Source organism: Telopea speciosissima, chromosome 8 (assembly GCF_018873765.1).
Source record: "Telopea speciosissima isolate NSW1024214 ecotype Mountain lineage chromosome 8, Tspe_v1, whole genome shotgun sequence".
NCBI lineage: Eukaryota > Viridiplantae > Streptophyta > Magnoliopsida > Proteales > Proteaceae > Telopea > Telopea speciosissima.
This window is the reverse complement of record NC_057923.1, coordinates 63,917,387-63,941,590: the sequence shown is the minus strand read 5'-3', so window position 1 is coordinate 63,941,590 and position 24,204 is coordinate 63,917,387. Positions and strand designations below refer to the sequence as shown.

Genomic DNA, 24,204 nt, shown 5'->3' with positions numbered 1-24,204 from the left:
GGATTCGGACACGGATATGGATCGGATATTTTATCTGTTTACATGTAAATATAGCTTTTCGGATAGTTATAGCCTATCTGTAAGCTTTCAGACGGATTCAGATAGTGCTAAATGGATACGAACACAGATACAAAAACGGATTTTAGATATTCATTTACATCTCTAGGTGAGGTCAGTTTATTAATAACAAATAGAGAAGGACAAACCTAGTTGAGAATATCTCTTTTGATAAAAAAGGAGATTATTTGTCAATAGCTATAAACTTAGCTAGTTATGCGCAAGCTAAGAACACTATACATATTTCGTTTATATAATTCTACTTTGTTTTTTATCATAAAAAATAAAAAATAAAAAAGGACAAAATTGTCTTTTCAAATTAATTAGCATGTAAGGGTACAGATGTAATTTGGAAATTTTCAAGGGATGATAAACGTGATAATTTGAAACCACAGGAGTGTTAAACGTAAATTTCCTTACATTTTAAAGATTGTTATCATACCCCTTAAGGCTTAAGGTGGTATTTCCAGATTCCTAATTGCTGCCATAGTGCAATGCTGCCATCCCCTCAGTCACGGTTCCAAGCTGAACTTGTCCAATATTTTGGCACAAGCATCCTTGAGAGAATGGAACTAGTGGAAAACACTCACCATCCTCTTCTCCATCTCCAAGCATCAACAGGTGATAATATAGAGATATCCAATTTCTGATTTCTGGTCCATTCCCTCATTTCTTTCAAGATGGTTGACAGTGAAAGAATGCCTGACTGGAATCCCTTTGAACCTGGTCTCTTCCTAAGAGAGGTCTTGGTTCCATGAAACCAATTCCAAGACATTTTTCCCTGTACAGGGTTCCAAACCAACCTAAGAATTGCGGGTACCTGGGAACCAAACTGCACAAGAAATCATTTTGGAACCAAATTCTCTCTTGACATTAACCAATTTATCAATGCTTGCCACTTTTGTCTCCGGACATCATAAGCAAATTTGTGAGGGCTGATCCCACGGTGGTTCCATAAAAGGGACTTGGAGTCTTGGTGGGATTGATTACTTCTTGGGCCAGCTTTATCAGTGCAGTTGATCTTTAGTTATTATCCTTGCCATAGAAAGGGCAGTTGATGCCAGAGTGGAGTCACTAGGAAATGACTACTTGGTCTGGGGTTTGACTGTTGTGGGTATCAATTTGGAAATATGGTGGTTTATTATGATCTCATATTTAGTTATGGGAAGTAATTTTTTATCCGGAAGTGTGGCCTATGCCAACAATCCCAATGTGTCTCTCTCTCCTCCTCAAAACAAGGGGTCAGACGTTTTTTCATACGGGAGGAGAGAGATAGATTAATGAAAGTGCTGGTGTAGGCCACACTCCCGTACAAAGTTCTTTTTCCCTTTAGTTATATAAGGGTTGATCCCATATCAGTTCCTTGGATGAGTCCAAATTTGTAGATAGAAAGACCTCAGGTCCCTTGCTTGCATGTCAAGTTTCAACCCAATTGAAAAATCTAGAACCATTAGAAAGGTGCATGGCCAACAATAAGATAGTAAATCATTGGATATAAAATTGATGCATGGCTAATCCAAACATTCTATAGACATCCAACAGCCAATTGCCACATCATCCTTCATGTGGCACAAATGTGTGTATGTTACATGTTGAGCAGCACCAATAGAAGGGCAGGACGGGGCATCATGAAGGAGGTGCATGAGATCATTTCAAAACGAGGAAGAGAGAGAGAGAGAGAGAGACTCCATGGATGGTATGTCAAAGGTGTTCAAAATCTCCATAGAGAATTTGTAACTACACACAAACTCCAAAGATTAGAATGAGAAGGAAAATAAGTGAAGATCAGAAATCTATTTAGAAACTTTCTATAGAATAGCAAAAGAATTAGGTTTCTCCTTCCGAAATAGCAACCCATTCCAGTGAAGCCAAACAAATAACAAAAGATAGCCATAAAGCTTAAAAAATCATTGTAGATCTAAAGAAGAAGAGCGACAACCATTAAACACAGATAAGCAAATATGCAAATCAAGAAACAAGGCTCTTGTTGATGGAGGACAATAAAAAGGAGAATGCCAATACATCAAAAAGATATATTATTGAACTTAACTCTCGAATTCGATTTAAACCTTAACTTGTCTACCCAATGATTGAAATTGCCACATCAAGCACTCCCATGTGTCTATTTCTCTCCACAAAACAAAGGGGCAGAGGTGTCTTTTAAAATGGGGAGGAGAGAGATTGACTCATGGGAGTGCTGGCATAGGCCACACTCCCGGACAAAGAAATTTCTCCCTATCTATTTTCAAAACAAACCATGTATTAATAGTTTATACCCAAAATGTATAGAAAGAACAAGTGTAGAAGCACTCAACATCATAACTACTATGGCCATTACAACAGCAAATTGGTCCTAGCCCAATTACATCTACTAATTTAAAGCTTTACATAGTTAAAAACTTTGGTGTACAATGAACTCTTCTGAGGTTAAAGAGGGATGGGCGAAAAACAGAGCCACCTTCACAAGGAAGACATTAGTTCTAGAAATGGAAAGATGCTGATATTTTAAGTCATCGGTGGTCAAAACTTAACAAAGAAATTTTAGATTACGTAAATGGATAACAGCAGTAGCTTGATTGAGTCATTGCTCCATATTGACAGAGACTCTACCATTGGGGTCGTAGATTGTCACTGGTCAAATAACAGATAATCTTTTGACAAAGTAGCCACCTCCTCACCAGAACTCTCATATCTAACAAACAAAAATTATTCTTACCTTTCGTGATGTTGCACAGTGAAATGAATTTCTTAAATTGTAGTAGTGAGAAGAGACGACACACAGAGTAACTTCGATACTTCCAGCTCTAAGCGTCTAGCCTTGCAAGCCGAAGTTACTATGACAATTAAAACAGTTACTGGAAGGGTGACATACCATTAGCTCTTAATAAAGCAATCCCACCACGCCAATCTCTGTAGTTGAAGTGTTCCATTTTGAACACTCATTTCCTCAATTTTCATAACTGTTGTACAAGGGAAAATGCCTGCCATATCTTTTATACATGTAGTACAACTTTTGTTCTCTCTTTGACACCCTATTTCCTTCCCCCTTAAACAGAAACTTATCATTAAAAACAGGACATGTCAGATGTACTTACAACAATTGGGGATTGCTGAACTGCCCAAACATAATGGTCACTGGCTGTAAATGTCAATAATCAGTCTCTCATGGGTGCAAGTGGATCCTCCTCTGTTGTATCTTTTTCAAAACTTCGAACTTGTGACTGCTTGCTGCTCCCTTCATCTTCCATCTGTGTTATATATAGATCAATCTAATCAGGCAATATGCAAGAAAAAAAGAGAGAGGAAAGAAAGGTTTAGTCACTAGGAATAATCAAGAGAACATGTCAAGGTTATTCTTGTTAACAGTGTGTTGTTAAGAGTAAAGGTAGGAAGGCAGCAGTTACTGCATGCAACTATGTACCACCTTATTCCTTATACTCAAGCTAATGCACACACACATACAGTCACACACCCATGATTTGAGGAAATGCAACTACCTTTGATTTCTGGAACTTACTGACCAGGCGCATGTACTGATCACGAGCTTCTGGATAACGCACCATGGAATGAACTCTAGCTAGAGCTTTCTCCACTCCAGCAACTTTTTGTTTTCGGCCTTGTCTGAGATAGTCATACTCATCTGTTTTCCCAATTTCATTTTCCACATTTCCAATAGCTTTTTGAGCACGAAAACCTCGCAATCCAGCTCCCTTTCGCCTCCACCGTAAAATAGCCTTCTCTACAATACTGACAGACCAGATTACCTTTTTATATTGCTTACGAACTTGATGTCCTCTCACATGAGCCTGAAAGGAGACAGACAAAGCAAAACAAATGCAACAGAAAGAACTTAGATAGGTTTTCAAAATAGTGAATTTAGACAGGTTTTCAAGATCAGGCAAGTATGGAGACCATAATTTATGGCAAAATGTATATAAGCAGAGCACACACTACGGATATATGAAGTACCAGAAGACGACTGCCCAAACAGATTATGAAAGAATAAGTTAGAAGTAAACAGACATGCAAATTAGATCACAATAAAAAAAGCATAAATCTTATACATTTTACATTATGATTGACATCACATAACAATTTCACAAATTATAAAGTGAAACATTCTCAAATTCTCAACTGCTATTTCATCACAAACAGAGAACTCCAAATAATCATCAACTGCATGCACTGTATGGCAATATATTTTTTTCTTTTTGAGAATTGCTGGTGTAGTACAAAACAAACAAGGCCAACAGCAAACCAGAATTTGAGTGCCCAATGGGTTATATGGGCCATGGGCTTTAATATTTTTGAGTTTACTATTGAAATGGACCAATTCTATAAGCCCAAATATTAGGGTTTTGAGTCCTATAGGGGATTAAGTAGTTAGTTTCTATTTTGAAAAGAGACTTGGGTTGTAAGGTGTCTTTCTTACCATACATAGGGGTTTCCTACATTGTTTGTTTCCATGAAGTTATAAATAAAGAGTAGGAAATCATACCCACTACAGTTGAATTGTGAAATAATTAGCCTTGACTTTGTGAGTTCTGTGAAAGATGTAACACGGTTTTTGTGGGATTCAAAACTGCTCTACTGTGGGATGCAGTAGGGAAACCTTGGTGGGATGCCAAGGTTGGAGTTGGTGGATTCCTTCTCCATAGTTATCTGAAAGGCCTAACATATCCTTTCTGAATTCCTTCCTTCTTTCTTCTTCTCCTTCTTCCATTAAAGTTTCAGATCATTGCTCTCGTTGGTGTCCTACGGTAGCAACATACCTGTCCTAGTTTCTATTTTTGTTACTTTCTATTTTCTACACCCTCTTCTTACTTTGTTTCCTCAGTTACTAATTTCATTCCCCACTTTCGATTTTGGTTTCACTTGCTATTTCTCATGCTAGTTGCTGTTTTTCTGTAGTTACTATATCCGAGTTTCTATTTTCAGCAACCTACTATTTTGGTAACCTTTGATTTCTTCAAATCTGGTTCCTACTTGCTATTTCCCAATAGTTATTAAATCTGGACTTGCTATTTCAGTTACTTTCTAATTCTGTCCTCCTTCGTTACTAAATCTATCCTGTCTCAATTTTGGATACTTGCTATTTATGAGTTTCTAAATCAAGGGTGCTATTTGGGAAGTAGCCAAATTTTGGCCTCAAATATTTGAGTCCCTAATCCCTATTTCTAACCCTAAACCTTAGGTGATTCGAATATCTCATCAACTGAAGGAGAAAAAGCTATATCAAATTCCTATTTTCAAAAGAGGACTGTTTAAGAAATTGTCAGTTACAAATTACCCTGAAATTCAGGGATATCAATCCATTTCCCAAAATGCAAAAAACAGATACAGATAAAACTATATACCAATATGGGATACCAAGCTTTAATCTAACTCAACTAAACTAAGCCCTTTCCTGAGTACGTCATTCAACTATATTCAGAGCCATGCCTGTCATTAATCCTAAAACATTCATACCAAGTTTAAACCCTAGTTTCTTTTCCCCTTTTTTTTTTTTGGGGGGGGGGGGTGGGGGTGGGGGGTGGGGTTGGTAGGCTTTCTTAAGCCAAATAACCTCTTTTAGTGTTAATGATAATGGTTTTCAAAACCGTAAAAGTCAACTCATTAGTGACCGGTCAATCCGAGTGGTTCAATGACCAAGCCAAGCAGACTGCTAAGTCGAAACTAAAATATTTATTCAGTATAAAACTAAAAATACAAAATAAATTAATATTAGCTTTTGTGTCACAGAAGATTATGCACAAAGTAAAGATATTGATTTGGAACCATATGAAAAATCTCAATCCAGTAGAAGTCAACGGAATCAGAGCCCATCTTTAAGTCCATCGGATTCAAATACTTAAGCAAGAAATTATGAAAGTTCCAACTTAGAAGGTCAAAAAAGCTTTAGAAACAAGAAGTAGAAACCCTACCACTGCCTGTGAGATCCCTTGGATGGAAATGTAGGGCAAGGAGAACCGCAGCAGAAAGAGATTATAGAAGAAGATGGATTGAAAGAAAACACGGGGAAAGAGATACACCACAGGAACTGCAAGGGAGCCAGACGGATAGAAAAAATAAACAGAAGGGAGGGCTGGCGGGAGAGGGTTTGGTTTTCACGACAAAACATACCAGAGGAGGAATGGTTTTGGAAATGAAGAAACCATGTTTTTACTGTTTTCATTTTAATACCATTGCCCCTTTTTTGGGCCACATAGTGTAACATCCAATTGAATCATCTGATTTTTCCAATCAACTTTGATTCACAGTGCCAAGAATCTGATAAAAGTTGCCAAGTCATTGGGTCAGCGACAAATCCCTGAGTTAACCCACCAAATGCTTTAAAATATGTAGATGATAGACAAAAAATAGTAATTTCTAATATTTTGGCACTCGTCCAAGTGAATTAGCCAATTTTTTTCGATCCATTCGGTCAACTGACCATGTCAAAAATCCGATCCAAGAGAGCAGTTCACATTTAAGACTCATATATGTTGGAAAAAAGGGAAGAGAGAGAGAGAGAGAGAGAGAGAGAGAGAGAGAGAGCTTTCTTAAGGCAAATAACAACCATTTAGTGCTATTGATAGAAAAGAAAAAGGACTTCCAATTTTTTCCCCAAAGTTTTTTGCACTAAGATTCATATAGTTGTCAAGAGAGAGAGAGAGAACCATACAGTTATTACAATATGGACAGCAGCACTAATAGATCCAAAAAAAGGAAGAAAAAAAAAGCACCTTCTTAGCAAACATTCCTGATGCACACGTTTCTAAGCCTTCAAACTGTTTTTTTTTTTCCTTCTCATTTTAATTTTTGTTGGATGAGGCTTTGAGTCAAGTTCTCATTTTCAATTTTTCTGATTAGTACTAGTATCTACAAAAATATTAATTAAAACCTAATGAAAACCTGACTTTGTTATCATCAAACTAAACATCTGCTACTAGATATAGCGAACTTCAATGGCAAAGGCAATTCATTATTCCTCTGGATCTTAGACTACCACAGCATTTTCTGCACTGGGATACCATGGAGAAATTCAAGATGGCAGTAAATTAATAAAGTCCAGATGAGTTTGGTTATAGTCAATGTATTTCTATTTATTCCTATATAAAGCATTGTCCAATTTAGAATCACAATTCAATTTTCCATCAGCAGGCTTTTGAGTTCAATGCGACTTGTACATATTCCACACTATAAGAAAAAAATAAAACTGTGTACCTGAATTTTAACAATCCGATGGCGGATCTTCAAAAATTCTTTTCTTCCCTTCCAGCCACGATACTTTTGTTGGATTTTTACAGCTGCAGAATGCAAATAATCACTGAAATGACTCATCCTAGGGGCCTTGTTCAAAGAGGCGAGAGCAATTAAATCTGTTGAAACTTCAAAATTTTCTTCGTTTTTAGTTGATCGCCTCTGTTGGAATGAACGAGCACGAAAAGCAGCTTGTATTAAAGCAGCTGCTCGAGCTGATTTTCTGACAGCAGCCAGAGACCCTTTCAAGGAAAGCTGCTCCTCCATGCCTCCATCTGGAGGGACGACACTTTGCTCCTCAGCGGTCTCAATAGCCTTATCTGCTGCAAGAATTGCCGCAACACTGTCCATTACGTTTTCCTTGATAGTCATTGAGGAGAGATGACTAGTCAAATCTGCTTCAGCCAGATATCCAGCAATCCCTTTATGTCCTCTACTTGACGCCAAATCAGCAGCTGTTCGTCCCCCTGGAAATTTTGGTGTTGGGTCCTCCAATGCACCAGGTGCTGCACCCAATTTAACAAGTGCAACAACTGTTTCTTCTCTGAAGAAACAAGACTCAATGAATAATGAAGATAGAATAAAATTCACCAAAATAAACAGATAGAATAAAGGTAAATTTTCATAAACTGGAAAACATACCAGAAAGCAGTTGAAATATATATAAATATATATATATATATATATATATATTATATTGATAAGACCTGAACCAAAAAAGGGATTCAAAACCCATAAATTCAATGGTAAGACAGTAAAATTATATCACTTATCCTTTACAGAGCATAACATTATGTATCTCAGTAGAATTCAACAGCTTATGCTATGATTGGATTTTGGAAACCATCTACATCCTTTTCCTCTTGAGCTCAACGCTCAAATTACACACACACACACACACTCACACTTCTATGCTGCATGCATATAGCTCAAAAGGTGCTATAAAATCCTATATATGACTGAAAAGCACAGGAGTGGTTGAAAAAAAAAGCTATAAGATAAGTATATCATATTTCTCCAGGAAGTAAATGGAAGAAAACATAAATTGAAAAACATATGTAAGTAACAAACCATATTCAATCCGCAATGTATTTATTAAACTATGAGGTTAACATCTATGCTATTAAAAAACAGCAAGACAAAAAAAAAAAGGAAAAATAAATCCCTTAGCTGTTGAGAAAAAAAAAAACAGGGGCAGAATAGGTTCGTTTAAGTTTAAAGCAAGAGGACTCAAATTTGAATTTGTAAAACTAGAAATTTCCAATCTGACCTCCCAAAATAAGCTGCCCAGTGAAGCCCTGTTCTTCCACATGCATCTCTGAAATTAGTATTGATGCCAGCAGCAACTATTGGACCAATGGCCCAGTCATAACCAAGAGCAGCTGCCAGGTGAATTACACATTGTCCTTCATCATCCAATAAATTTGGTCCTTTCCCCCCTTCATGAACTTTACATACCAGCCACTCATGCAATCTGTCCTTTAGCAACTTCTGAATCAATGCTTCTTGAGGATTTTCTTGAGTTCCTTCAAAGGCCAGGGAAGCCTTTACAATCTGTCCCCACTCTTTTTCGTCATCAGTTCTCATCGAAAATAAATCATTCTTTAGGCTGCATTTATCACATTTCTCAAGGGAGCAATCCAACCATTTCCTCTCTGACCCTAGATGTAACATTTTTGCAAAGCGTATTTGAAACTGCATTTCATCTTGTGGTTCACTTTTAGCAGCTATAGAGAATGGAACTCCAGGTGGAGTTTCATGAAATTCAAACTCCCGTACCTCACTGCAGGCCAATCTATTACTGCAGGTGACATAAAATGGAACACGTCCGGGAGCATGCAAAGGAGTTTGACATCGAAGAACATTATATGTTAAGACTTCAGCTGAAACCTCAACTTCACCAAACATACAGCACCATTTTGTGCTACCATGAGGCTTAACATCTCCCATAAATTTACCTGTGACCAGAACCTGAAAAGCAAGACATCAGCTTCACGCAGATAAGATAAACAAGACTCTCATTCTTGCTTCTCAATATTCATCTATACAATGAACATGTGCATGAATATGTACTGATTCCAAGGACCAAGGAGGAGGGAAAAAATGACACTAAAGGTGCATACCTTTGTTTTAACACCTGAATAAGCCCAATCCGGAGAAAAATCACAAATGCTAAATAGCTGCTCTTGAGAAAGTGATGGGCCAAGAGAATCAATATCCAATTGTATGTGGCGTGATAGACTGGAAACTTCCTTGTCATCATTCTGAGTGTCAAGAGACTTCCAATAGTTACCAGAGTCTGAAGCCATCAAAGAGTCATCACAATCCCCACCAATTTCTTTATCCATCCATCTCCCAAAACTGTCAAGTTTCTTCAACTCTCCAGACTTATCATCACAAGAACCATCAATTGGGGCATTGTTCTCAAATCCTAAGGATAGTTCATTAGCTGCAACTGTCATACAAGACCCAGGGTTATTCTGAAACCGGGGATGCACTAAATGCAAATCATGCTTATGTGGGACTCGGAATACATTATTTGCATCAGCTGGAGCACCCTTGTCAGATGAAAGATAATCTTCACACCCAGCATTCATATTTTTCTGATGTCCCTGCAACAGATAAACCAGATCTTCAAAATCTTGCTCATAGATAACTATAGCAGAACACTTAAATAATATATTATGTAAACAACACATGTGATGAGCAAAAATCAATAACCATCCAAGCAAGGATCAACACATAAGCAGATGTATTAAACAGATATGATGCAAGAACTAACAAGAGACCCATATCTAGTAGCTTTAGTTTTCATGAACTCAGAACATCTTGTTACACTGAACGACCAATGAATGGAGCACCTAATGAGCTAAGCTGAATAAGGAGTGGTGATGCACTTTTACACATATAAGAGACTACCATTTGGTAGAGGTATAGGAACATGCAAGTGATACCGTACTTTTACTTACCATTGACTAGTTACCCCACCTCCACCTCTTGGTTGGCTCTAAATGATTTAGTTTAGGTTTTTATCTTTTGGTCAAAAACACAACAAAAAACTCAGCCTTATCCCAACTTAATGGGGTCGGCTACATGGATCCAAACAAAAAAAATTAAGGGAAAACTGATTTCTAACCCAAAGGGAAAAGAGAGATGGGGATAGAGAAGAGAAATGAAAAATAGAAAACGCCAATGAAAGATGGAAATAAATAGAAAAATGAAAGATGAAAGATAGTAAGAGGAAAGAGGCACAACCCAGCACGATAGGAGAATCTCAGCTAAATGGGGCCTGTTACATGGATCCTTGCCCTCCAATAGGCTCCATCTGAGGTCCTACTTGGTACAAGACCTAGACTATGCATGTCCTTCCTCACCATTTCCCTTTTGGTCATTTTAGGCCTGCCCCTAGGTCTTTTAGCTCCTTCAATTGGAATCACATCACTCCTCCTTACTGGGGTGTCCCTAGGCCTCTGTTGAATAATGACCATACCACCTTAAGCGATTCTCTCGGAGCTTGTCATTGATCGGGGCGACTCCCAAGTCTGCTCTAATACGTTCATTCAGTACTTATCCTTCCTTGTTTTTTCATACATCCATCTTAACATCGTCATCTCTGCTACACATAGCTTATCAATATGACACTTCTTAACTGCCCAGCATTTTGCCCCATACATCATAGTTGGACGTTCAACAGTCCTATAGAACTTTCCTTTAAGCTTTAAAGAAATACGCCGGTCACACAACACTCCAAACGCACCTCTCCACTTCATCCATCCCACTTTAATTCTCTGTGAAACCAACGTACTAAAACTCAGAACTCAGTACCAACTTGACCCTTGGAAAAACCAAGTCGAGTCGAGATCTTGCCGAATTGGTGCATTTTTTTTTCTGACTCGAAGCCTCAACTCTGAGGGTTTTAGACCTAGTTTGGGTTTGAAACTTGATATTCAACCTATTTTAGGTCATTTAAACACAATGGCACTATCAGATTTTGTAAAAACAAAATCCAAATATGAGTTTCACTTCGGACCATAGGTTGGTAGGCAACGCCGTACTAAAATACCCTACTCTACACATAATTTAGTAATATAAAGCAATCAAAACATTCAATTAATGTAAAACAACTTAAATAAGTATTAGAAATGTTAAAGTGTACAATACATCAATCTTTAAACAAATGTTACATAAAATGTGATATGTTAATGTATTCAGTCTCAAGATTGCTTAAAATTCCATAAATCTCAATATGGTAAAACATTGCTAACTTTTAAGCTTTGTTTTAAAGCTTTCCAACAAGTCCAAGATTGCTTAAATCTAATTTATATTGAAGAAGTTATGTACTGGTCAAACTTAATTTGGTGTGCGCGAATGCTGTCAAAATCACTCTAAATGAAAATATTTTTTTGGACATCAAAACAAATTAACATTTTACCGCACTTTTGGTTTTTAGCAATTTTTACCATATTAAGATTTATGAAATTTTTAAATTTAAGAAAAACACCAGCATTAGAAAGTTGAAGATTGCACCTACCGCTGAAAATCCAGTTTTTGTTCTTGAACTGGGGGTTGACTTTTTTTCCTTTTGGAATTTGATTTTTTAACTATTTTTATTGGATTCAAATAGGGGTTATTTGCTTATTTATGAATAACATCTTAAGTAAATGAAATACAAAAACAGACTTTGGGGTCGAGATGTCGAGATCTCGGCCTCGATATCTCGCGAGATCTCGACCAAGAAGATGTACTTTTAAAAATCATTTAGCAACTCGTCTCGACTTCCTGAAAAACCGAGATCTCGAACTATGTGTGAAACATCATCCTCTATGTCACCTTCTTTACTTATGATGACCCAAGATATCTAAAATAATCACTTTGCGGTATCTCTCTTTCTTCAATTCGCACCATATCAGTATCCATCATAGCGTGACTAAAATTACACATCATATACTCCATCTTTGTTTTACTAATCTTAAAGCCTCTTGTTTCCAAGATTGACCTCCAAAGCTCCAACTTAGAGTTAATCCCTTCTTTTGTCTCATCCACCAAAACGATATCATCAACGAAGAGCATACACCATGGGACCTCGTCTTGAAAGTTCTTGGTTAGATCGTCCATGATAAGTGCAAACAGATAAGTGCTTAACGCTGATCCCTGGTGTAACTCAATCGTAATTGGGAATTCTTTGCCCTGACCTCCCACAAATCTCACACTAGTTACCACACCCTCATACATATCTTTGTGCTACCCAAGAGAGGGGCAACACTTTGTCTTTTATACTTGACTGGTGTGGTGGCCACCTCAATGAAAAGGGGCTGTCTCGAGTTGAGAAGGGGTTTTCCTGTCAATGTTGTAAAATTTGGTGTTACCATTTTAAGTACGAATTCTACTCTTTTTAGTAATCCAACATTTATTATTTACAGAAAATCCTCCTCATTTTTGTAAATAAAAATTACAAAATATTAATGTGATTTTACTAATTTTTTTGTAAGCTTTGTGTTTGAATTGTGCAGTGAGTTCAAGTTCTGTTGGAAGTTAAGCTTTTCAGTCCTACTAGTATTAAGAAGTCTGTTTCTTTCCCTCTTCCAACTTGGATGAGGATAGTTATTATAAGTCTTGTAAGTCAAAGTCCACATATGAGACTTTTAGCAGTGGTTAAGTTTGAAAAGGAATTTAACAAGTAGTCCAGACATGGTCTATGTAAAGGTATGTAACTCAAACTTCTAGTTAAGGCATGGTTTACAACAGTCCAAAGCGAAAAATCCTTTCTCTCTCGGTCTTTGATATCTGCAATACAACAACTATGTCTGCTTTCTTAAACTGTCTATTCATCTTACGTCAAGAGATGAGACTCATTTAAGTGAGCCCAACTTTTATGGAATCAAATGTAGAAGACTCTCCTGGTTTCTCGTCAAGAAAAAATTCTGCCTTTTCAGATATCTTGAGAGGAACTGAAGGTCTAGTTGAATATTATGGAACTGAAAATTGACGATTCATTTGGGAGCAAGGAGGTGAATAGTCAAGATAAAATTAACTCTTCTGTAAATTTAATAATCAATTGGGAAACTGGGAGGTTGATGCAACAATCCTTGTCTTACTAGGAGTCCTATTCCTAGTCTACAATGGAGTTCTATTTAAGTAGAGTTATGTTTTTTCTTTTTCCCCCTATTGTAACCATGTTTATTTGCCCTAGTTCAGGCTGGATTAGGATTTTACAAGTCTAGTCCTATTTAGTTTTCTTTATTAAATCAAGTCCAAGAATTATTAGGATTTTGAGTCCATAGTACATTCTAAGTTTATGTCCTGTTTCTGAGTCAGTTTTGGAGTTGTTTTTAGTATTTTACTGGTCATTTAGAAAGCTAGTTTGATTACTAGTTGTTTCAGGCTTATTTCTAGTCACGTTAGGAGCCATAATTTGAGAGCCTATATATATACATAAAAAGGCACACGAATTTGATGAATAAAAGTGGGCTTTTTAGCCCTATGCTTTGTGTGATTCAGAATAGCGTTGCGGGATGCAGTGCAACCCTTGATGAGATATGCTAAGGTCAGGGTTGAGGGGATTTCAGTCAAGTTCCAGGTGAGATGCTAGGTTCATATCCATCTTTCTTCCATTCTTCTTCATCTTGTTCACCATCAAATCAGTTCAGTATTTTCTGTTTGGACCTTGTTAATGCTTTCCTAGAGCCTTACTTCAAGTTGGATTCCTAGTTCTATTCTAATTTAAGATCAGATATGATTTTCTGTTTCAGATTAATATCCTTATATTATTACTGAAATCTGTTGGTACTTTGATGCACTTTTGATTACTGATTTGGTCCGTCCCATTAAGATGAGCAATCAGTAGCATAGTACAAAATTTCGCGATATATCGCCAAAATTTCAACCAATTTCGTAAATTTTGACACTACCGAGACGAGATGGGCTTCCGTGAAATTTCGGTATATTACTTAAACAATGTGTATTTAAGTATTTATACATCAGGGTCCGACCGTATACTGTCAATCAAGGGTGCAAACCCAAAACACCACTTTGAGTTCACTTTTTTGCAATATGAAGATTTAAATGTGCTTATTTAGCTTAAATAAGGGTGTACATGAAGTATCAGGCCTTAATATGGCCAAAAACCCACCAAGATGGAGTGCCGAAATATGGCAGAAAAAATACCATATTTCACCAAAATTTTGGAATATTTCGGAAATTTCGACCAGCCTGAAATAGCGAGACAAGACGAAATTTCGAACTATGATCAGTAGTCAATTCCAGAATTCTTCCAGCAAGTAGGGGAGGTATCCATAAAATAGAATAGAAACCAGAAAATACTTGCATGATTTGATGGTAAATAGGATGAAAAAGAATAGAATACATATAGATGGATATGAACTAAGCATCTCAACTGGATCTAGACTGAAATCCCATAAGCTCTGATGTTGGCATCTCACCAAGGGTTGCACTACATCCCACAACACTATCTTGAATTACACAAGAACATAGGGGCAAAAGGCCAATTTTTATTCATCAAATTTGTGTGCCTTAATGGCTGGTTACATAAATGTATATACACTCTCAAATAGGACTTCTAATATGACTAGAAATAACCTAAACTAAAGCAATCAAACTAGCTACTTAATTGACCAATAAAAGACTTGAATCATCTCATCTCCAAAACTGACTCAGAAACAGGACAAACTTGGAATTGTACTATGGACTCAAATTCCTAATACTTCTAGGACTTGACTTAATAAAGAAAACAAAACCAAACAGGACTGCACTTATGGAATCTTAATCCATCCTGAACTAGGACCTAGCCAAAATAGGGGGGGTAACTAAAACCCATAGTTCTAAAACTTGCTGAGATCTCACCACTCGAGACGAGTTTACATACAAGACACAGAATATCCACTAACTCGAATATATCGACCGAAATTTTGGTACTTTGTACGTCTCGCTGAAATTTCGGAAAACTATTACATTCCACAGTATAAAAAAACACCAACTCAAGAACACACTTCGAAATTTCGAAGTAACTCGACAAAGAAGGGGTTTTTTGTCTAGAGAAGAGGGAAACCTTGTTTCTTGACTTTTTGGCCACATCATCACTCAATACATCGATTGTATTGTTGGGAGTTGGGACATGGAAGACTAGTGAAGTAGGGTGTCTATGACTAATGCATTGTTCACTGTTGGGTGTCTATGTAATATGCATAGTGAACATTTCACATGGAGGAGTTTGTAGTAGAAACTTGAAGTCTTTAACTATTTCTTAAATAATTATTCAATATTATGTGACGTCATCCATTATTGCATAATTTACTTGTTTTACTTGCCAATTATGTCTCATATCATTCAAAAAATGTGTAGAATAGGCAATATTACATTACGGGTTCGGCCTTTACTGCCAACCAAGAGTGCAAATCCAAAACACCAAATTGGATATTTTTTTTTATTTGAAGATTTGAATATGTTTATTAAGCCTAAAACAAGCTTCACTTAAAGTTTTGGAGCCAACTATGACCATTTTCCCACCAAAACCTCATTCCGAAACAACCAAAACAAAAATGCACTGTCTCGCCGAGATCTCAAGAATCTCAACCTGGTCGAGACGAGTTTTCGAACTATGCTAAAAACAGAACTCTACTTAATTAGAACTCCATAGTAGATTAGGAATAGGATTCCTAGTGTAAGATTCCCATTTACACTAGGAATCCTAGAGAAAATGAAGTCATAAGCTATTCTTCTTCTCCTGGCATTCCTACTTGTGCTTAAATACTACATCAGAGGTCCAGGAATAGGAACTCGTTACCTTTCTTTTTCCCCCCAATAAACAGCAGAAGATATTTTATTAATTCAGAAATACAAATATCCAATGTCACTGTCCAATAAAATAGAGATGACACCCCCAAACCGTAAGAGATACAAGGAGTTTGTACTCCACAGACTACCCAACGGGCCCACCCTATCCCCGCAAAGGCAGAGAGCTCCTTGGTAATAGGAACTTATTATTTAAAAGTCTAAGGCTACATTCTTTAGTGTTTTCCAACAGCCAAATTGCCAAAATGCATCAAAGTAGAGCAAAAAATTCTTCTGGCAGAGGTCACATTACATCTGGTTCAAACTAGATCCTTTGGAAATATTTATGGGCAATCACCGCTTGTTTATAGTGCTCAAGACAAATTCAAGCATCCATAGAGACATCAGTACAAAGTTACTTGTTTGTGGGTCATCTGAGTACATTTCTCAAGAAAGATTTACTGCAAAAGTATGTGTACATAAGCATTCAAAGAAGGGTCATAGACCAGGTAAAACTGGAATAGAAAATGTGAACAAAATCGTAAAAGTATGCAAGTAATTAACATGTATGGTAAAGGTACATAAGTATCCCATAAACTATAAACTAAACCATGAAAGTGTGTAAGTCTTTAATGTGAATAAAGTTCTACACAGAACACAAACCTGAGCTGTTCTTTGAGCTTCCCTGATTAATGTCGGGAAATTTCTATCAGGGAATGCACTATAATCACCAGCTAGGTTATCTTTGATCGAGCAATACGTATCCAACTTAGCATCCGTCAATTTTCTAGTTATAATGTCAGCATCATTGAGCTGGTCAAAGTAGAAGCTCTGCTCCTGCATGCTAAGAGTGTTTCTGTCTGAGCTCTGAAGGCCAGTCCACATGGATGAGCTACTTTGATGACCAAAACTAGATCCAGACAAACCAGCGGCAAGATAATTCTTTGGTAGTTCCGGCAACCCTGAAAAAACACAAAGCTACCAGGTTACAAATTTTAAATTTATGGCAAAAAACCTCAACAAAGATCAAGCACCACACAATTTGAAAAAGAACAATTACGTCTTATTAGTTAAAACAGCAGTCACAAAAGCAAAAAACAACATCCATTCCTTCACTATCATCTATAAGTAGAATTTATTAATCCGTTTCATTGTTGATGGCCCCAGATCTCTCCCCCCCCCCCCCTCCACTAGGTGCCAGATTCGAGGAAAATGGTAACAAGGACAAAAAAGGTATCGGCAAGCAAGGATCTATGCATGCACGCACATTGAAGAGTGTGTTTGTGTGTGTGTGTGTGTGTCGCAGCAGTGTTACCTGTGGTATCAGAAACATTCTGAGGTTCAGAACAGGAGACGGCTTCGGCAAGAGAAGAGGTTCCCAAATCATCCCCAGAATCAACATCCTCAAATTCTGACAATGGTGTCTGTCCATTCCAATGAGCTGTACTTGGGCTTGAAGCATATGATGCCTGAACTGTAAGGGCACAAGAATTGGTCTGTGTTGAGGAAGGTGCTGAGCCAGGCTGTGGGGCTGAATCTGCATTTAACAAACGCGGAGTGCCAGACCTATTCCCCTGCAGAGAGTCCAATCTACAATACTCAATACCACCGTATACAAAAACATAAAGAAGAAAAAGACAAAGAAAAACAACCAATACCATACAACATCATATCGAATGTACTAGAGAACATATTCACAATGTTCGAAATTTCGATCGAAATGATTGAAATTTCGCAAAATTTTGCAGTTTTGATAAAGGTCAAAACAAAATTCAGTTGCGATACTTGGGTCTAACCAAATTGTGATCGTGTTTCGGGTTCCGGTATTGTTTCAGCTGAAACGATAAAAGATATAAACCCTTGTATAAAATGCACGATTTCGATCAAAATGTGCCGAAATTTTGACCCATTTCGCTAGTTTCAAGTTTCGATAGTTTTGACTCCAAAGAGGGAAACTTTCTAGACCACCTCACTTTTTGTGATTTTTTGCCAAATTACTCCCATATATTTGTGGAACAAGGTGTTGGACAATACTGGAGTGCATCTACAGTGACGATTTGCTGCATTCGTGATAGTTTGTTGCAAGATTCAAAGTAGAAGGTATATCACTTTTCCAGAAAATGATTTTTTTTAGGGTAAATACTTAGTGATTGGCCTCCAACTGTTTCTTCCAACATACTATAAGTGTATAACATGGCGCCAGCATTTGTGATATAGTTGGAGGATACCTTGCTTCGGCAGAACAACAACAATCAGCTAGTGGCTTTGATCCTGCCCGGAGCTGTATGCGGTATTAGGAATTTAGGATGGGCAGACGAGTCCAATGTAACTTATTTGTATTTTTCATTCTTCAAAGTAAAACACCATGTATAACATTTGATAATTATGAAATGGTTTAATTTTAGTTTATTTATTCCTAATGCATATTTTAGTTGTTTTAATTGAATTATGGGTGTTCTAGTACTAAATTTTGTGTAGAAAAGGTTATATTAGAGAAAATATACAACATACAACATATGCTACCAACCTAGGGTCCGAAGCCAAACTACTATTTTGGGTGCGTTATTTACAATGTAAGGTCCCACCATGTTTAGAGGACCTAAAATAGTCTCCCAAAATTTCCAGGACCTAATTTGGTAATTTGGGCCTCGAAATCAACAGTCGAAACCTGTAACTGAAACTTATCAGGTTTCGATCGACACTTTGAACCTTGCATATTCAAGGAATTTTATATCCCATATAAAGAACATGTTTCATCATTCCATAGATAATTTTCCCCTTAACATAAAAGGGCGCATTTACTAACCAAACTTTCATTAGAATTCTGAAATAAAGTTTCTCAAAAGCCCCAGAAATTGTGAAGCAACATATGCTATGATGGTCTAGATAATTACCTCTTTCACCTCTCTGTAATGCACAAGAACAATGTGCTCTAATTTCCTGAAGACACGGAAAACGAGAACAGTGGATGAGAATTGGAAAAAAAATTGAAAACGGTGCCAGAAATAAGATATTGTTTAAAGGACAGAGACCAACAGTAAAATAAAAAAGATAGGCAAAGCTTCCCATCCCCCCCCCCCCAAATAAAATTAAAAAGAAGAAAACAAGTAAGAAACATGTCATAGTGTCATACCTAATTCATTTGGGGGGGGGGGGGGGGGGGGATGTATTTCTGAAGAAAAACCAACAGCACTTGACGCACAATAACAAGGATTTAAGTGTATCGTATCGGAGGGGTGATTTTAAGAGACGTATCATATCGTATCGGAGGAGAGAGGGCCTTTGTGCAACAGAAAAGTTGCTCCATTGTGACCAAGTGGTCACGGGTTCGAGTCTGGAAACAGCCTCTTTGCAAAAGCAGGGGTAAGGCTGCGTACATAATGACCCTTCCCAGACCCTGCAGTGGCGGGAGCCTCGTGCATTGGGTACACCCTTTTTTTTATCATATAGTATCAGAGAGACGCAAGATACACATGGAAATGATCAAGAAATGCATAGATTGTGCTTATGATACATATAAAATGCAATTTTGAATCCTAAAACACCTTATTATGCACTATGTAAATATATATCAGCTTGATGCAACGTTTTGAGTCGCTTTTATCTAGCCTAGTGATGCATAACAGAAAAAATGTAAGCAAAAAAAGATATTTGAGCAGCAAAAAAAAAAAAAAAAGAGATCTGCAACTTTACCACTTTTTCAATCCATGATTTAAGCACTGTAAGTCCCCAAAACTTGTTGAAATGGCGAATATTGGGGTTGTTTTTTATGTTAGATGATTTCCCCCAACTCATATTGAAGAGAAAAACAAGTTTCCAAGGCCTTCAATTACTGTCAGTTTCATATCTCACTCACGGTTTCTGTTTTGCAGGTTCAAAGGAGGCGTATCAAGTGTATTGTACCTGTATCGGACTATATCAGACCGTACGGGACCATATCGGAACTGTATTGGTCGATACAAATATTTTTGAAAAATAAGTATCGTATCGATGCCCACCGATACTTAAAACCCTGCACAATAACATGGCCTTGTGTTGCTTGGTCTTCATCTGAAATTTCATTTTGAAGTTATTAGAACCTCCATTTCTAAATGAAAGGATCCCTTAAAGATTAATTACTTATAATTTTAGATTCAAACTTTGCTGGTTTGAGAAAAATATTTTCAATGAAACAGAAGCTGAACAGAGGAGAAACTGCCTGAGGAAATTGATGAGTGAGACACACCTAATTACCTCCCACCCAGTGCCCTTACAAATAAGGCAGAGAGAGAGATAGGAAGGTATAGGCCTTGTACCAGTCGAGGCTGACATGCAAAACATATCAATGGATCCAACAACCACCAAGAAGTTTAACTTTCACCCTTGTAATTCTTTCAAAAAAAATCTTATTGATAATGGATCATTCATCTAACTACTGTAACATGTCATTCTAACAACAAAGGTCCATTGAACGAACTTAATACTCCTCCAATCCTCAAATTTTCTCACCACTAAATACAGTGGAAGGTAACAAGAGCAGCCAGATACAATATTTTTGAGGTTCACAGATAGAGGCTTTTAATTCCAAAATCCATGCAGTGAAGTCCAGTAAAACTAAACGCAACAAAACCTTATTCTAAGTTTCAAACAGCTTTAGTCAGCTAAATAAATCCTGTATCTCCTTCCACTCTATATAATTTGGCATCTTGTGCAAGATCGTATGCCCCCATGTCTTCTCTCACTACAAACCAAGACCTTCTCAGCCTTGTCCTCAACCTACTAAAGCATTCAACCTGCACCACATCATTCCTCACTACTGCAGTCAATGAGCCACTGGAAATTTTAAAATCAATAAAAACATTAGTAAGACTCACCCATCAAGCATCCAATAACTCCGTCTCTGGAAATTCTCGTTGTCCTCACCGTGGGCATAGTAGCAATGAAGGACATCTACACTGCCAGCCTACAAAACTAGATGAGAAAAAATGAATACAAGTGTACAGGAAATGCAAAATAACCACCATTTTTTCTTTAAATTATCTGTAATATGAATGCAGAAATAATAAAAACAGTACCAAACTCATTAAATATGCTTCACAGGAAAAAAGATCAAATGTGAACATTAACTTGCAACCTACCAGAATATTGTAATCAAACAAAGAACAGAAACAGTAGTACACCTTTAGTTTTTCATGGGCTTCACGGACAGTTTTTCCATCTTTCTTCTTTCTCCATTGGTGGCCATCTTTGCGAAAATATCGAAGTGCCTTTCTATCAAATAGGAACAAAGAACCACCTACCAAAACAAAAACAATAAGTTCATACTACAGACTTAGGACCTAATAAACCGAAAAACACTAACCAGTTTGTAATTGTTAGAAGTTTTGATGCAAGAGGAGAGGGGAATCGTGATTAGCACTAATACTAATCACGATTCCCTATGAGGGGTATTTTTGTCCTTTGTTTGTTTTGGGGTTTTACCCTATTATTTAATGAGATGGATGGGGAGTCTCAACCTTACGGTTGTGACGCCCAAGAGTTACAGCAGCTCTACTTCTTCTTCCTCCCTCCATTCCTTCTCTTTTCTTCTTCTTTTAAAGTTTTACATGGTATCAAAGCTAGGTACTTAGGGCTGTGACATATTCCCTAGTATCGTGCTCTCCCTTTGCTCAAGATTTCAACCTATATTGGTTGATTCATCTCTGATTGGTGGTTTGCAACTGCTTTTGGACTTTCGTTTGAAGGGGTACAGCACCCTATGCTGTATTGTGGAATGTTTTAGAGACTAGTTCATGTTTCAGTATTGAGAACTAGATCTCTCTCTTTGTGGTGATCGATTTATGGAGTAGACGGTTGCGGCTTTATTCTACATTCAGGTACATCCGTATGTGTTGCTGATTGATTTGTGACAGTCAATTGGATCAGTTTTTTGGGTCAATTTCTGGGCAGACTCTGCGCATATTTTCTGGACATCAATTTCTCGGCAGACTTGGAATCGTATTCTGCATATTATTGACTGGGAATGTTCTGCAATTTCTGGGCAGACTTGGACTGATTCTACATACTCTTCTGCATATTTTTCTGGGCAGATTCTGCATATTTTTAATTGGACAGATTAGTTGGATCAATGGCTGATAACAAATCTGTTTTCACTGAAGTTTCTTCCAACAAGTTAGTAGAGAAGAAGTTGGAAGGTGCCAACAATTTTCAACAATGGAAGAAAATTGTTGGGCTGGTTTTGACTGTTCGTGGTCATGAGAAGCATTTGACACAGACCAAGGATGATGCTGATACGTCATGGACAGTAGTGGATGCTCGAATTTTAGGGCAGATGTTAAACTGTATGGATCACAATATCGTTGACCTGGTGACCCATATTGATACTGTGAAGGAATTGTGGGACTATCTAAATGTTCTGTATTCTGGACAGAACAACCTTTCTCGAATTTACGAGCTGTCCCAGGACTTTTATCGGGTTGATCAGAAGGGTCGTTCTTTGACCCAATATTTTGGAGACTTCAAGAGGATGTATGAGGAGCTGAATTCCTTACTTCCTATTACTTCTGACGTACAGCAGATGCAAAATCAGCGAGAGCAACTCGCAGTCATGGGTTTTTTAAGTGGTTTGGGTAAAGAATTTGATGCTGTCCGTTCCCAGATTCTTGGTGGCGATAAAGTGGCCACACTTTCAGAGACTTTTTCTTGTGTTCTTCATGTCTCACGTGAGAGTACGAATGATACCACACCTGTGGATACTTCTGCATTGGCATCCTTCACTCCCAACCGTGGGGGCAGCATTGGGACTGGTAGTGTTGGGTGTGGTCGTGGGGCTAGTAAGGGCCCAGTATTTGGAAATCAAACTACTTCAGAGACTTCAGGGGTTGTGAGAACTTGCCATCATTGCGGAAAGCCTGGTCACATCCAACACTTGTGTTGGAAACTTCATGGTAAACCAGCTCAGTTTGCCAATTCTGCCAGTAGTGATTCTATTGTTGCTTCATCTCCACAGTCCGAGGGGAAGACAGTGAAGATGTCTGATGATGAGTATGAGCGCTTTACACAATTTCAGCATTCCCAGTCATCTCAGGTCTCCACTGCTACACTTGTCCAGACAGGTAATGCTACTGCGTGTCTTTCATCCACTTATCGTCCCGGATCATTGATTCGGTGCTTCGAATCATATGATTGAGGTTTCGGATTAGGAAAAATAGACATTTAATGGAGGTCACTCGATCTCATCATTTTTGAGATGAAAGTGGCCAAACCTTTTTGGGCTGATGCTGTTTTTAATGCATGCTTTCTCATTAACCGCATGCCTTCTTCAGTTTTGGGTGGTGGCATTCCATACTCATTGTTGTTCCCTTCTACACCGTTGTTCGTGTTACCACCCCGTGTTTTTGGGAGTGTTTGTTTTATTCGGGATCATCGTCCTGGACTTTCTAAGTTGGATTCTAGAGCTCTTAAATGTCTTTTTGTTGGGTATTCTAAAACTCAAAAGGGTTATCGTTGTTATTCATTTGAGTTGAATAAATATTTTGTGACAGCTGATGTTACCTTCTTTGAGTCTACTCCCTATGTTGAGTCTTCCATTGTTTCTTCTGGTTTGGATGATGACCTGCCCGTGTATATTGTCGAAAGTTCTCCTGGTTTGCAGGTTCCTGTGTCGTCTAGTCCGCCTCCGAGTACTACGGAACCTCTTGTTGTGTTTCAGCGTCGCACTCCGGCAGTATCACGCCTTTTGAGAGATACACCACTCGGTTGACGACTTCTACCACGCCTTCTTTGCCGGCAGATCTTGATCCTGCACTAGGTATTTCATCTTCACCTGCAGTTCCTGCTGTTTCTGATTTAGATATTCCGATTGCTCATCGTAAGGGTGTTCGCAGTTGTACCCACCATTCCATTTCTAACTTTGTTTCATATTCTGGTTTGTCTCCTGGTTTTATTGCTTGTTTGTCTACTGTTGAGCGTCATCCTATTCCTAAGTCTGTTGCAGAAGCCTTGTCTGTTCCTGAGTGGAGAGCTGCTATGACTGAGGAATTATCTGCACTGGAGGAAAATCGGACTTGGGAGCTTGTTTCCTTACCCTCTGGTAAGTCTGCTATTGGTTGTCGATGGATATTTGTGGTGAAGGTCAAC

At 37.8% G+C, this 24,204-nt stretch overlaps 1 protein-coding gene across 3 annotated transcripts in view; it reads right to left on the bottom strand.

Annotated features, from left to right (window-relative positions):
- Positions 1-2,968: 2,968 nt before the first annotated feature.
- LOC122671747 (calmodulin-binding transcription activator 3-like) overlaps positions 2,969-24,204 on the bottom strand; it is a 32,835-nt gene continuing 11,599 nt past the window's right edge. Inside the window, exons 3-12 of one of the 3 annotated variants that reach the window (XM_043869148.1) lie at positions 21,246-21,361; positions 20,940-21,028; positions 18,981-19,026; positions 17,402-17,660; positions 16,750-17,048; positions 9,423-9,917; positions 8,570-9,270; positions 7,264-7,843; positions 3,555-3,863; positions 2,969-3,305 (exon numbers count right to left, since the gene is read on the bottom strand). In XM_043869148.1, coding sequence (XP_043725083.1) covers positions 3,213-3,305; positions 3,555-3,863; positions 7,264-7,843; positions 8,570-9,270; positions 9,423-9,917; positions 16,750-17,048; positions 17,402-17,660; positions 18,981-19,026; positions 20,940-21,028; positions 21,246-21,361 — 2,987 coding nt within the window. In that variant the 3' untranslated portion in view covers positions 2,969-3,212. Of the gene's footprint in view, positions 3,306-3,554; positions 3,864-7,263; positions 7,844-8,569; positions 9,271-9,422; positions 9,918-16,749; positions 17,049-17,401; positions 17,661-18,980; positions 19,027-20,939; positions 21,037-21,245; positions 21,362-24,204 lie in introns of those variants that run through there. The other 2 variants (XM_043869149.1, XM_043869150.1) reach the window with 2 other exon arrangements.